This window comes from Amblyraja radiata, chromosome 5 (assembly GCF_010909765.2).
Source record: "Amblyraja radiata isolate CabotCenter1 chromosome 5, sAmbRad1.1.pri, whole genome shotgun sequence".
Classification (NCBI taxonomy): Eukaryota; Metazoa; Chordata; class Chondrichthyes; order Rajiformes; family Rajidae; genus Amblyraja; species Amblyraja radiata.
In genome coordinates, this window is record NC_045960.1 from 3460653 (window position 1) to 3475129 (window position 14477).

Sequence of the window (14477 nt, forward strand, 5' to 3'; positions counted from 1 at the left end):
TTATCTGAATTTGGACTACTCCAAATGTGATGATCTACAAGACATTCTTAATGGGAAAGTAGTGGGCAGAAAGGCATGTCATGCGTGGTTTGAAGAGCAAAAACTTGTAGTTTACAATGTCAAAATTGAAAAGTTGGGGAAAAACAAGGTGTACAGAGTTGCTTATTGGTTATAATCTGAGGAGTATGATGATGCTACTGATTATGATATGCCAATGTACCAGCTAGTAACTGATCTTCTCCATAAAAACTTTATTGTAATTTATTTACCTATCTGTTACGGACTTACAACATATAATACAATAATATTAAAGTTCTGATCTTGAGAATATCACATTTTTGAATTTTTTAGGCAGTCTGGGTGTTCATTACTATTTCCGTCACATCGGTCAATTTTGTAATTAGCTACAATTAGGTAACTAACTAATTATATGCTTTAATTTCAGGTCATCCAAGTAAGATGTTTCATGTTTGTTTCAGAATGCTTCAATCTATAATAACTGAAAATTTCATTCAGTTCTCTTAATTTTTAAGAAAGTTATGGGCTTTTGACTGTCCTCGATCACAGCTTTTGTGTTAAGTCAATAGAAAAGCAATAGGGAACAAGATGCTAATTTCCGAGTATGAAAATGGCCATAACCTTTTTAATACTGCAGTTATGAAAGTGAATTAGGTGTCAAATTAAACTTCTTTTTGTGCTTTACCTGATGGCATAAATTGCAGACTTGATTTAAAAAATCTCAAAATGTTGTAACATTGCTATACATTGTTTGTAAGTAAGCAAAGTAAGTGCCTCTTAATGTGATCTCTTATCTGTAAGAAGTGATAGGCATGTAGGGATGGCCATCCCATTGCATTATCGTGCCTTTAGTATCCCCGCCTCCGTTAAAGGCAAAGGCAAAGGCAAATTTATTTGTATAGCACCATTCGTGCAAACAGCAATTCAAGGTGCTTTACAGGAAAGAAAAAATAAAATAGTCAATAATTAAAAATTGCAAAATAAGCAATACGACAAATGTAAGAATAGTAAAACAACGTCAATGAAACAATGAAACGATTTTAAAAAGCACATAAAAGGGTTAAAATTAGACGGTTAAGATTACCTGCATGTCGGGTTATGGAAAAGCTATAGTAAACAACAGTGTTTTTAGGCCTGATTTAAATGCGCTTACAGTTTGTGCACACCTCAGGTGTTCAGGGAGCTTGTTCCACAGGTGTGGAGCATAAAAACCCAATGCTGCTTCAGCCTTTTTAGTTCTGACCCTGGGAACACAGAGTAAACCTGTCCCTGAAGACCTGAGGAGTCTAGGCGCCTCATATACAACAAGTAGGTCAGAGATGTATTTTGGACCTAGACCATTCAGTGCCTTGTAGGTCAGTAACAGAATTTTAAATCTATCCTCTTACACACGGAGCCAGTGCAAAGATTTAAGGACAGGTGTAATGTGGTCCATTTTCTTGGTGTTGGTCAAGACTTTGGCAGCGGCATTTTGGATAAGCTGCAGTTGTTTAATTGATTTTTTATTGAGACCTGTAAAGATGCCATTACAATAATCTAACCTACTAAAAATATATGCATGAACAAGTTTTTCAGTGTCTTCTTTGGACAGAAATCCCTTGATTCTTGCAATATTTTTTAGATGGTAATAGGCAGATCTGGTAATGGTCTTTATATGGCTGTTAAAATTCAAATCCGAGTCCATAACTACACCAAGGCTTCTGGCTTTGTCTGTGGTTTTCAGTGCAATTGAGTCGAATTGAGCACTCACCTCTATCCTTGTTTTTTTGGGACCAAAGACAATAATTTCTGTCTTATTTGCATTGAGCTGGAGGAAGTTCTGGTTCATCCACTCATTGATATGTTTGACACACTGGCTCAGTGAGTGTAGGGGACTATGTAATTAATGTAATTAATGTGTATGTAATTAATTTGGGCGTGCCGGTTGTCTCTTTCTTCTGTTCTGTTTACACAAGGCTGGTGAGGGGTCGAGTGAGGGATCTGACTCCAGCCCTGCGGTATCGTTAAATAAAGAGTTTGCATTCCAGTGTTTGTTTCAGTGATTGACTAAACCAGACTAAGGGGAAAGTATTTGATCCGGAATCAACACAGTGACTTTATCCTCCAGTTGCTCTGTGTAGAGTCTAAGTGTCTTGCAAACTTATGGCGTTGTTGAGCTTGTTTCCTTCTCTATATAATGTATTATTTCTTTTTATCCCCAGGTATTCGCTGATGCTTTGTTTGCGACCCTGGCATGGCTGATTTCCTGGCTGCTTTCTGTGACTCTGATCCTTCTAACCCATTTCCATTGTGGGAGAATGGCACCGTTGGATACTGCTTCACTCAGCTGGTTCTCAATGTGGTGCCTCACGCTGCACTGGCCTTTGCCAGTGCTTGTTATCTTAACACCCCTCGGTATGTAACTTCCACAACTGTGTTTTTATATCGAAGTATCATCTCCCAGAAGGGAGTGGATCACTCGTCATATTCTGAACAATTCAGTCTGAGATTAAAGGAACCTGCTGGCTGATTCTGAATTGTTTTTATTTGCTGAGGCTGTATAAAGTGGTTGCCTGGATAGATTATTGCATTGCAGGTAATTGTTTAGGCAGCCTCGTGTCCCTCCACAGATACTGCTTGGCCTGCTGAGTTTCTCCAGCAGATTGTTTATTGCTCCAAATTCTGGCAGCTGCAGTCTCATTTCCTACATGAAAGATTTCTTTCCTTTATCTATTTGCTAAGATCATTTCATGCTCTCTTTTTGCACACCTAATTTATTTAGGTTCTCCCTTATATCCCCTAAATCTTTTGAGAACTTGTCTGATACCAGTTTTTTATACCTGGCATAGGCTTCCTTCTTTTCCGTTATCTAACGTTCAATATCTTGAACCAAGGTTTCCTAAACACTGTAGAGCTGACCTCTACTTAGGTGGGGCCTGGCATCATCTCTCATTCACCTCATACCAATCATTGGTCATGACCCAACTGGGCCATAATTTCCCAAACCTTCACAAATCTTATTGTCTCTGATTATCTCCCATTCATAGCCTCAAACCTTATAATTTCCCAAACGTGCACTGTCTGTTTCTATCTTCTTACCAAAATGCCAAAGCAGCCTGTCCTGTCAGTCACATTGTTTCTGCCTGCTTTAGCCCGCCAAACTCCTCTCCAAATACCTTAATTCCATAAAGTCCCCCGTCCCCTTGTCAAATCTCTCCAGGTACATGCAAAACACCTTGCATGCTATCTAATTTTTAAATAACAATTTTGTAGGGCCATATCGTCTCCTCTTTAGTATGGATGTCCGGTTACTTTACATCCGGTTATTCCCCATCAGGAAGGCTTCGGAGGCCTCCGGTTCCTCCTTGAACAGAGAGCCAATCAGTTCCCCCCTTCTAACATTCTCCTCTGCATGGCAGGACTTGTCCTCGCCCTTGGCAATTTCTCATTTGTCTCATCTCACTTTTTTCCAGTCAAAGATGTAGCCATTTGTTGGATTGACTTTTTGTTGGGTACATTGAACACTACTTGTTCCAACCATACTGTGGCACCATTCCTCAACTCTTTCTCCATTGTACCAGAGACATCGGGATGATTCCTGCATCCGTGCAGAATCTGTTGATTACATCAACTTTACCAGTAACTTCCACCCTGCTCTCAAATTCACTTGGACTATCTCGTACACCACTCGCCCCTTTCTCGATCTCTCCATGTCCATCATAGGGGACAGACTATTTGCTGACGTCCACTATAAACCCACTGACACCACTGTTACCTTGACTACATTTCCTCCCACCCTGCCTCTTGCAAGGACACCATCCCTTACACTCTGTTTCTTTGACTGCCACATCAGTTTCCAAAATACATAGAAACATAGAAACATAAAAAACAGGTGCAGGAGGAGGCCATTCAGTCCTCCGAGCCAGCACCGCCATTCATTGTGTTCATGGCTGATCGTCCCTAATCAATAACCCGTGCCTGCCTTCTCCCCATATCCTTTGATTCCTCTAGCCCCTAGTGCTCTATCTAACTCTCTCTTAAATCCATCCAGTGACTTGGCCTCCACTGCCCTCTGTGGCAGGAAATTCCACAAATTCACAACTCTCTGGGTGAAAAAGCTTTTTCTCACCTCAGTCTTAAATGGCTTCCCCTTTATTCCAAGACTGTGGCCCCTGGTTTTGGACTCGCCCAACATTGGGAACATTTTTCCTGCATCTAGCTTGTCCAGTCCTTTTATAATTTTATATGTTTCTATAAGATTGCCCCTCATCCTTCTAAACTCCAGTGAATACAAGCCAAGTCTTTTCAATCTTTCCTCATGTGACAGTCCCGTCATCCCAGGGATCAATCTCATGAACCTACACTGCACTGCCTCAATAACAAGGATGTCCTTCCTCAAATTAGGAGACCAAAACTGTACACAATACTCCAGATGTGGTCTCACCAGAGCCCTATACAACTGCAGAAGACCCTCTTTACTTCTATGCTGAAATCCTCTTGTTATGAAGGCCAACATTCCATTAGCTTTCTTCACTGCCTGCTGTACCTGCTCGCCAACTTTCAGTGACTGGTGTACAAGGATGCCCAGGTCTCGCTATACCTCCCCCTTACTCAACCCCATTGAGATAATAATCTGCCCCCTTGTTTTTGCCGCCAAAGTGGATAACCTCACATTTATCTATTATACTGCATCTGCCACGCATCTGCCCACTCACTCAACCTGTCCAGGTCACCCTGCAACCTCCTAACATCCTCTTCACAGTTCACACTGTCACCCAGCTTTGTCATCTGCAAACTTGCTAGTGTTGCTCCTAATTCCCTCTTCCAAATCATTAATATATATGGTAAACAGTTGCGGCCCCATCACCGAGCCTTGTGGCACTCCACTCGCCACTGCCTGTCATTCTGAAAAGGACCCGTTCACTCCTACTCTTTGCTTCCTGTCTGCCAACCAATTTTCTATCCACGTCAACACCCTACCCCCAATTCCATGTGCTCTAATTTTAGTGACCAGTCTCCCATGCGTGACCTTATCAAAGGCGTTCTGAAAGTATACACACCATCCACTGGCACCTCTTTATCCATTCATCCAAAATGATGCTTTCCTGTATCGGACTTCTGAGATGCCCTCTTTCTTCAGTAAATGTGGCCTCCCCCGTGCTGTTTGGATAGATTGGAGACCCGTTATTTGTGATGTGCCTTGGGTATCAGTGGTGGGGCGCGCACACACATGCACGCACGCACGCACGCACGCGCACACGCACACGCACACCCACACCCACACCCACACGTACACACACACACACACGTACACACACACGCACACACACACACACACCCACACGTACACACACACACACACACACGTACACACACACACACGCACACACACACACACCCACACGTACACACACACACACACACACACACACACACATTTTGAGAAGGCAAACCATGAAAGAACTATCACAATGAACAGTAGGGCCCTGGGAAGTGTTGGGACCTCAGAGTACAAGTCCACAATTATTTGAAAGGGGCATCACAGATGGACAGGCTGGTGAAGAACTGTAGCCCCAGAAATAGTGCATGCATTAGTGATAATTTTTCAAAACTCTTTCGATTCTGGAGTAGTTCCTGAGGATTGGAGGGTGACTAATGTAACACCACTTTTTAAAAAGGGAGGGAGAGAGAAAACGGGGAATTACAGACCAGTCAGTCTAACGTCGGTTGTGGGGAAACTGCTAGAATAAGTTATTAAAGATGGGATAGCAGCACATTTGGAAAGTGGTGAAATCATTGGACAAAGTCAGCATGGATTTATGAAGGGTAAATCATGTCTGACGAATCTTATAGAATTTTTCGAGGATGTAACTAGTAGAGTGGATAAGGGAGAACCAGTGGATGTGTTATATCTGGACTTTCAGAAGGCTTTCGACAAGGTCCCACATAAGAGATTAGTATACAAACTTAAAGCACACGGTATTGGGGGTTCAGTATTGATGTGGATAGAGAACTGGCTGGCAGACAGGAAACAAAGAGTAGGAGTAAACGGGTCCTTTTCACAATGGCAGGCAGTGACTAGTGGGGTACCGCAAGGCTCAGTTCTGGGACCCCAGCTATTTACGATATATATTAATGATTTGGACGAGGGAATTGAATGCAACACCTCCAAGTTTGCGGATGACACGAAGCTGGGGGGCAGTGTTAGCTGTGAGGAGGATGCGAGGAGGCTGCAAGGTGACTTGGATAGGCTGGGTGAGTGGGCAAATGCATGGCAGATGCAGTATAATGTGGATAAATGTGAGGTTATCCACTTTGGTGGCAAAAACAGGAAAGTAGATTATTATCTGAATGGTGGCCGATTAGGAAAGGGGGAGATGCAACGAGACCTGGGTGTCATGGTACACCAGTCATTAAAAGTAGGCATGCAGGTGCAGCAGGCAGTGAAGAAGGCGAATGGTATGTTAGCATTCATAGCAAAAGGATTTGAGTATAGGAGCAGGGAGGTTTTACTGCAGTTGTACAGGGTCTTGGTGAGACAACACCTGGAGTATTGCGTACAGTTTTGGTCTCCTAATCTGAGGAAAGACATTCTTGCCATAGAGGGAGTACAGAGAAGGTTCACCAGACTGATTCCTGGGATGTCAGGACTTTCATATGAAGAAAGACTGGGTTTGTACTCGCTAGAATTTAGAAGATTGAGGGGGGATCTTACAGAAACTTACAAAATTCTTAAGGGGTTGGACAGGCTAGATGCAGGAAGATTGTTCCCGATGTTGGGGAAGTCTAGAACAAGGGGTCACAGTTTAAGGATAAGGGGGAAATCTTTTAGGACCGAGATGAGGAAAACTTTTTTCACACAGAGAGTGGTGAATCTCTAGAATTCTCTCCCGCAGAAGGTAGTTGAGGCCAGTTCATTGGCTATATTTAAGAGGGAGTTAGATGTGGCCCTTGTGGCTAAAGGGATCAGGGGGTATGGAGAGAAGGCAGGTACAGGATACTGAGTTGGATGATCAGCCATGATCATATTGAATGGCGGTGCAGGCTCGAAGGGCCGAATGGCCTACTCCTGCACCTATTTTCTATGTTTCTAAGAAGGCTTTGGCACGCTGGTGTTTAGCAGTAAAGATATTGAATATAGAGGTTGGGACGCTGTGATACATTTGAACCATTTGAGGTGAGGCCGCACGGAGTATTACCTTCAGTTTTGGTAATCCAGCTACAGGAAAGATACCATTAAGATGGAAAGAATGCAGAAAAGATAAGGATATAATTTGAGGGATTGAAGTATAGGGACAGGTTGGTCTGGCTAGAACATTATATCTTGTGGCACAGGAGACTGAGGAGTAGAGATTGGATGAATACACACCCTTTTTTCCCCAATGGTAGGTGAAGCTAGAACTAGAGGACACAGGTTTAAATTAAAAGAGGAAAGATTTAATAGGGACCTGGGGAGCAACTTTTTCACATAGAGGTTGGTAAGTATACAGGACGAACCGCCAGAGGAAGTGTTTGTCGCAGTACAACGACAACACAAGGGACATTTGAACAGGTACTTGGGTAGTAATGGTTCAGATGTATATGAGGCAAATGGGACTAGCTTAGATGGGGCATCTTGGTCGGCTTGGATGAGTTGGGCCAAAGGGCCTTTTTTCGTGTTGTATGACTGACTGAAGGCTGGAGATAAATTTAATGGAGATAAGATAATGAGTCTGGATGAGGTGGGTAGTGAGAGTCTATTCTCATTTGTGGAGGGGTTGTGGATGTAGGTGGCAGGTATAAAATAATGGGCGATGAGATGTAAAAGTAACAAAGTGAAAATAATTTCCACAAAATATGAATGGAGTGCACTGCCTGTAGATATGTTAGAAGCAACTTCCATTGTAGCCTTCAGGAAGGAATTCGATTAATATAAATTAGAGAAAAAAATTCCTGGCAAGGGAGAAAAGCACGAGAGGTGGAACTGGTGAGCTGTTTCTATAGCGAGCGAGTGAGGACACAATGGACAAAACAACCTCATTTGGTACCATGACCGTTCTATGATTATGAAATCTGTCAACATAATCCTCGATACTATTCTGTCTCTAATTTGATGCTGAATCACCAGTTTTATAAACGGGTAATGATCTGATTGGTGTGTAAAATGTGAAAAGGTCATCTGGCACTAAATAATTGCTTTTATGAGATTATCAGATAAATTACATTTTGGGGAAATCGAGAATACCAGCTGCATCAATATGGAAGTACTTGATGTTTGTACAATATCCCAAATGAAAATTAGTAGCTTCGTAAGTAACAACATCTCTTACTGATTAAAGAATTAAATTAATTTTTAAATCTTCTAAACCTGACTTTTTTTGGCAGATCTCGCTGGCAGAATTTCACATGGAGCTGGGAAAGCAGGATTATCATTTCCTTCGTTATGTTGGCTCTTTTCCTCATTGATGTGTTGGCAATCATCTTTTTCCCGAACTTGAAAACTCTGTGGCTGGAGGTGTTGGTGGACTCTATTTCTGTGATAGCCTGGCTGGTTCATGGGCTAGCAATGATAGCACTCAGCAGATCACAGTATGGGCGGTCGTTAGGTCCAACAGTTCTGATGATCTTTGCTGTCCTTCCTGCTCCGGCATTTATTATCATTCTGGTCGCTGATTGTCAGACTGGACAAATCACATGTTCAGAATATCTCTCAAGCTGGCTGCGATTCATATTGATCAGTGCAGAATTAAGTTTGCTTATTGGTTATATTGTTGTGCTTGTCGCCTCCCACTCCAGAAGAGAGGAACAGGGTTCTGAACGAGAGCCCTTGTTGCAGGGTCAGAGTACTGGACCTGAGGAACAGATTGCAGCCGAAGAAGGGACAAGTTGGGTCTCTCGCCTCTTCTACTACTGGATGAACCCCCTCCTGAAGCAAGGGTATAATCGTCAGATTACCCAGCCCGACCATGTCTACCAACTTCCACCAAAACTTCGCACCCAAACTATTGAAGAACTTTTTCAGAAAAGCTTACAGATATGTAAGCTCAGGGAAGCATCAAAGAAGGGAAGTAAACAAGCCGGACAAAAATCTAAACCTGATAAAGTACAGAGCCCCCGCAGAAATTCATGGAGAGACCGAAGGCCATCTGCGAAGATCCAAGAAGAAACCACACAAGCAAACCAAGATACAGAAGTACCACTATCCGCAGTCTTGCACAAAGCCTTTGGCTTTCGTTATTACTCCCTGGGTATATTAAAATTTACAGGGAACATGCTGGGCTGTGCAGGACCTCTGCTTTTAAATCTGCTGGTCAATTTCATGGAGTCTGGCACCAAGCAAATAAACAAAGGCATCTGGTACACATTAGGACTGTTTCTGAGCACCTTTATAGGAGCCATTGTACTCAACCAGTTCAACTATCACGTCATGATGATAGGGATGTCAGTTCGGTCAGCGATAATCTCTGCCATCTATCGTAAAGCTTTGCGTGTCAATGCCATCTGTATTTCGAGGTTCTCAGTGGGTGAGATTGTCAACTTCATGAGCACTGACACAGACCGGATAGTGAATTTCTTTCCCAGCTTTCATGAAGTGTGGAGTCTACCATTTCAGTTTGGTATCATTCTCTACCTTCTGTACCAGCAGGTTGGTGTGGCATTTCTAGGTGGCCTTATTCTAGGGTTACTACTGATACCGATAAACAAGATCATTGCCAACCTTATCATGGAAAATAACAAGAAAATGCTCGGGCATAAGGATGGCAGAGTCATGGTAAGCATTACATAAAATGTTGAATCAAGGAAATGCACAACTAGCGTATTCTTTATGCAAGGTACACAAAATTGCTGGGGAAACTCAGCGGGTGCAGCAGCATCTATGGAGCGAAGGAAATAGGCGACGTTTCGGGCCGAAACCCTTCTTCAGACTGAAGAAGGGTTTCGGCCCGAAACGTCGCCTGTTTCCTTCGCTCCATAGATGCTGCTGCACCCGCTGAGTTTCCCCAGCAATTTTGTGTACCTTCGATATTCCAGCATCTGCAGTTCCCTTTTGAACACGTATTCTTTATGCAATCCTTCCTTCTCCCTCTGTCCAACTGTTTCAGCCTTTCCTCTGTTCCATTTTCTTTTACTTGTTAGTCTCATTTCCAAATGTGCAATTTGGCTTAACTGTAACTTAGTGGCAACACTTTAAGTGGTATCTTCTGGCTTCATTCGTTTTATTTGTGGATATTATATATTTATGTTCATGTTTTGAGCTCACAATAAAGGAAACAACACTTTTTCGTACAAATTTTAAACAACTCTTAGAAGGTTACCCAGTAGACACAAAGTTCTGGAGTAACTCAGCGGGTCAGGCATTATGTCTGTAGAATATGGATAGGCAACGTTTCAGGTCGGCACCTTTCTACCCCAAATTTTTATTTTGTTCCAAAGACAAAAGTATGTTTAATCCTTACTGACACCTTTTTGGACCTTCTCTAGTGTTTTTTTGTCTATTTGGAAATCAGGATTGTCACAACCCTCCTCTTTTCAATTCCATTACTCTAGAAATGAACCATTTACTTCATACGTTTTATTACCTTGTTAACATATTATGAACCTTTACACTTCTATCCGAATGTTTTTCAATACAATTAGGAAATACATTGATTCTGATATCCTTTCTCAAATTATCTGGAATGAATCAGCCATTTCAGGTTGCATCAAGCCTAGTTTAGGAAAGGTTCTGCCCAAGACCACAAAAAAATCACAGAGAGTTTGGATGTAGCATAGTCCATCACACTGACCAAACTCTCTGCCAAAGACTCAATTTACACTTCACCCTGCCTCGGAAAGCAGCCAACATAATAAAAGACTTGTCTTGCCCCATCATTCCTCCTTCTCCCTGCTCTTGTCAGGTGAAAGATGCAGAATCTTGAAAGCAAGTGCCACCAGCAAGGATCAGCTTCTTTCCCCCTGTTATCAGGCTTCTGAACGGCCCTTGCAGACATTAGGCTTTGTATCTGGAGCTGTTGCTCTACAACGCTGAGAACAGTATTCTGCGCTCTGTATCTTTCCCTTTGCTTGACGTATTGTACTTTGGTTCAGCCTTTGTATTTATGTACAGTAATATCTGTTTTGATTGGATTGCTTGCAAACAATGTTTCTCATTGGTACCTCTATAAATGTGACAGTCTATATTACTAAAAGTCTGATCTTGACCGCTTTTGGCCCACTGTGCTGTGATTTCCGAGAGAACGCCACCACCTACAGCCGTCATTTTTGGCCACCTCACTCAGATCCCCCCCTCCGCCTTCCGGGGACCGGAGGATTTTTCCCATCGATGAAAAATCTGAGAGATATTAATGTTTTTTTAAAATTTGCCATTCTCTCTGCTGGCGGCATTGGGGAGGGACTATAAAACCAGGAAGTGTAGTGCCTCACTCAGTCTCTGCCAGACCCAGGAAGCGAGAGGGCCACGGCTCTCTGAGCTTCGAATAACACTTAACGCACGTCTACTCCACGGTGAGTCCCCTCGACACGGCTGTAAAGTGGCTGCAGCCCAATTGTTTGCCTCGCCTTTTTTAAAAGTTTGTGTTCACAAAATGAATTTTGGTTGTCAGGTGGCTGCAGCTCAATTGTTTGCCTCGCCTTTTTAACAAGTTTGTGTTCACAAAATGAATTTTGGTTGTCAGGTGGCTGCAGCCCAATTGTTTGCCTTGGCTTGGCTTTTAAAATCGTTGCAACAGTTGGATGCCAGCCCAAGAATCCATTCGGCCCACAATGGCTATACTAGCCCGCTGGAAACCAGTACCTTCGGCCCGCAACACCCATACTAGCGCAACAGACAGCCCCCCCACTGGCGAGCAATATTGGAATTGGTGGAGAGGTGGAATTTTGCGTTGGAGACCAGCCCTCCCGTGTGATGCTGGGACCCAACGGGTCCCACTTAGTCTAGTAATAAACTAAACCTAACCCATAATTTTATTTTAAACTTGGATATCTCTTTTTGAATCTCTATTATCTCTATTTCTTTTAATTAACTTCTTTACAGCCGCCTCCTTCCATCTGTCAAAATGCAGGAAGCATACCTTGGCTGATGAATGAGTATTCCCACTTGTTGAAAAACATTTAGACATTGTACTGACAGCAGCAGGGCTTGGTATTTGGGGACTACATCCATTGTCAGGACTAGTGCTGGCACTTCAACATTTGGCATACTTGTCGTCTGATCATTAGCTTTTGGGGCAATCATGAAAATTATAGTAGGTTCTGATCTGGTGATTCTGGGACACGGGACTACATGTGATAAACATTGAAAGCAGTTCCCAGTGGACTGACAGATCAAGGTTGTTGCCATGCAGTGTTGGTGCATTCACTCATAGAAGGGGGTGGATAATTAAGTAGATAATGAACAAGGGAAGCTCAAAGAAAAGTTCAATTTCTAGTGATCACAGGGGGTAGCACATAATTGTAGTATAAAGGCTGAAGCACTTGTAATGAACATCTTCCGTGTCTTATCCATTCCTGCTTCCTCCTGACGTCTCCACCATCATTGTCTTCAGTTCATTTGATTCACCCCATGATCGGAAAAAAATGTTGGTGAATTTCGGGGTTGAAGCACAGTGCTTCTCTAGCAGTACTTCAACCCCACATATATTAGAAAATAGAAAAAAATAACTAGGATTGAACTCAGTAGCTTCAGTCTTTGGAGTTTTTTTAATGGGAGGGATTAAGGGAAAGGGCAGATAAAAGAAAGTAGCTTTTTGAAGACTGATAGGCTCTATGTCTTACTGTATTGATTTTGAATAACCTTCAGTCTGAAGAAGGGTTCGACCCAAAACGTCCCCCATTCATTTTCTCCAGAGATGCTGCCTGTCCCGCTGAGTTACTCCAGCTTTTTGTGCCTATCTTCGATTTAAACCAGCATCTGCACTTCTGTCCTACACATGTATTGATTTTGAATTACACATCCCATTTCCTGCTATACCTCCTGGTTCATTGGGCTGAATTACATTTCCTGGATTACATGTCAACTTTTTTTTTTAATTGATTTTCCAGCTGATGACTGAGATTCTGTTTGGAATACGGGTAATAAAATTCTACACCTGGGAGGACCATTTCACAGCTAAGGTTGATGACTACAGGAAGAAAGAGCTGCACCGTCTCAGAATCATCAAGTATCTTGACGCAGTTTGTGTTTACATGTGGGCGGCCCTGCCTGTCGTGATTTCCGTCGTCACTTTTGTCACCTACATCTTAATGGGACACCAGCTAACTGCGGCCAAGGTCAGTCACTTATTGTTTCCGAAGAATATTTAACCCTCTTTCCAGTTTGCAGGTGCCTGAGAATCTTTTGCACTTACAGAAAAGTGGACAGACTTGTCCAAGAAAGAAAGTGCCGAGGTTGACCATCTTTAGGATGCACAACGAGTCATCGAGTAAATCAGTATGGAAACAGGCCTTTTGGCCGAATTCGCCCTTGCTGACCAAGATGCACATCTAACCTAGTCTCAATTTTCCACCTATGAACAATATTGCTCTGTTTTATCCACATACCTACCTAAATGTCTTTTGAATGTTATTATTGTACGGCTCAACTACTTCCTCTGGCAGCTTGTTCCATATATGTACCACCCTCTGTGTGAAGTAAGGAGCTGCAGATGAAAAAGCTTTCCCTCAGGTTCCTATTAACATCCCAACTTCTGTATTCAATGGTAGTCACAGTTCTGGAGTAATTCAGCACGACAGGCAGCATCTCTGGAGAGAACGAATGTGATGTGTCGGGTCGCGACCCTTCTTCAGAAGTCACCCATTCCTTCTCTCCTGAGATGTTGCCTGTCCCACTGAGTTACTCCTGCATTTTGTGTCTACCTTTGATTTAAACCAGCGTCTGCAGCTCTTTCCTACACATTCTATATTCAATGCCTTTATTGATGAAAGCCAGCATACCAAAAGCCTCCTTCACCACCTTACCTGTGACACCACTTTTGTGGAACTGTGTACTTTTACTTCTAACCCTTTATCTTATATACATGAAAATTAATAGTGGCCCATCCATTTTAAACTCCTTGAGCAAACTTTTATGATAATGCAAAGGCCTAGAAGTGAATCTGCATAATATCTTAAAAAAGCAGGATACAAGATGAAAGTTGTGTTAATCGACTTTGCACATGTTTCTGAGTGAGTTTTTAATTGGTTGTTCTTTAGATATGAACTTCTTGATGAGAGAATTGTTTGCTCGTGTATTTTATGGTACATAGTTGTAAAGGTTTGCACATTGCCCTAAACTCATTGCTGATCTCCCAGTTAAGTCTCTGTTGAGTCTCCCCTCAACTAAATTGGTTTGAATCACAAGACACAACTGCTGGAGGAACTCAGTGGATCCAGCGACATCTGTGCAAGCAATGGATAGTTGACCTTTATGGGTTGAGACCCTGCACCAGGTCTGATAATGTCAAGAACAAGAGACCGTGGGAGGAAGTGTAGTCTCGGTAGCTGTGAAGACAGTTAGTTTATAG

At 42.6% G+C, this 14477-nt stretch overlaps 1 protein-coding gene across 1 annotated transcript in view; it reads left to right on the forward strand.

Annotated features, from left to right (window-relative positions):
* Positions 1 to 14477, forward strand: part of abcc10 (ATP binding cassette subfamily C member 10) — a 127017-nt gene that overhangs the window by 12533 nt on the left and 100007 nt on the right. Inside the window, exons 2-4 of the mRNA XM_033020518.1 lie at positions 2220 to 2412; positions 8362 to 9748; positions 13018 to 13245. Of these exons, the coding sequence (XP_032876409.1) occupies positions 2252 to 2412; positions 8362 to 9748; positions 13018 to 13245 (1776 nt within the window). The 5' untranslated portion in view covers positions 2220 to 2251. The remainder of the gene's footprint in view (positions 1 to 2219; positions 2413 to 8361; positions 9749 to 13017; positions 13246 to 14477) is intronic.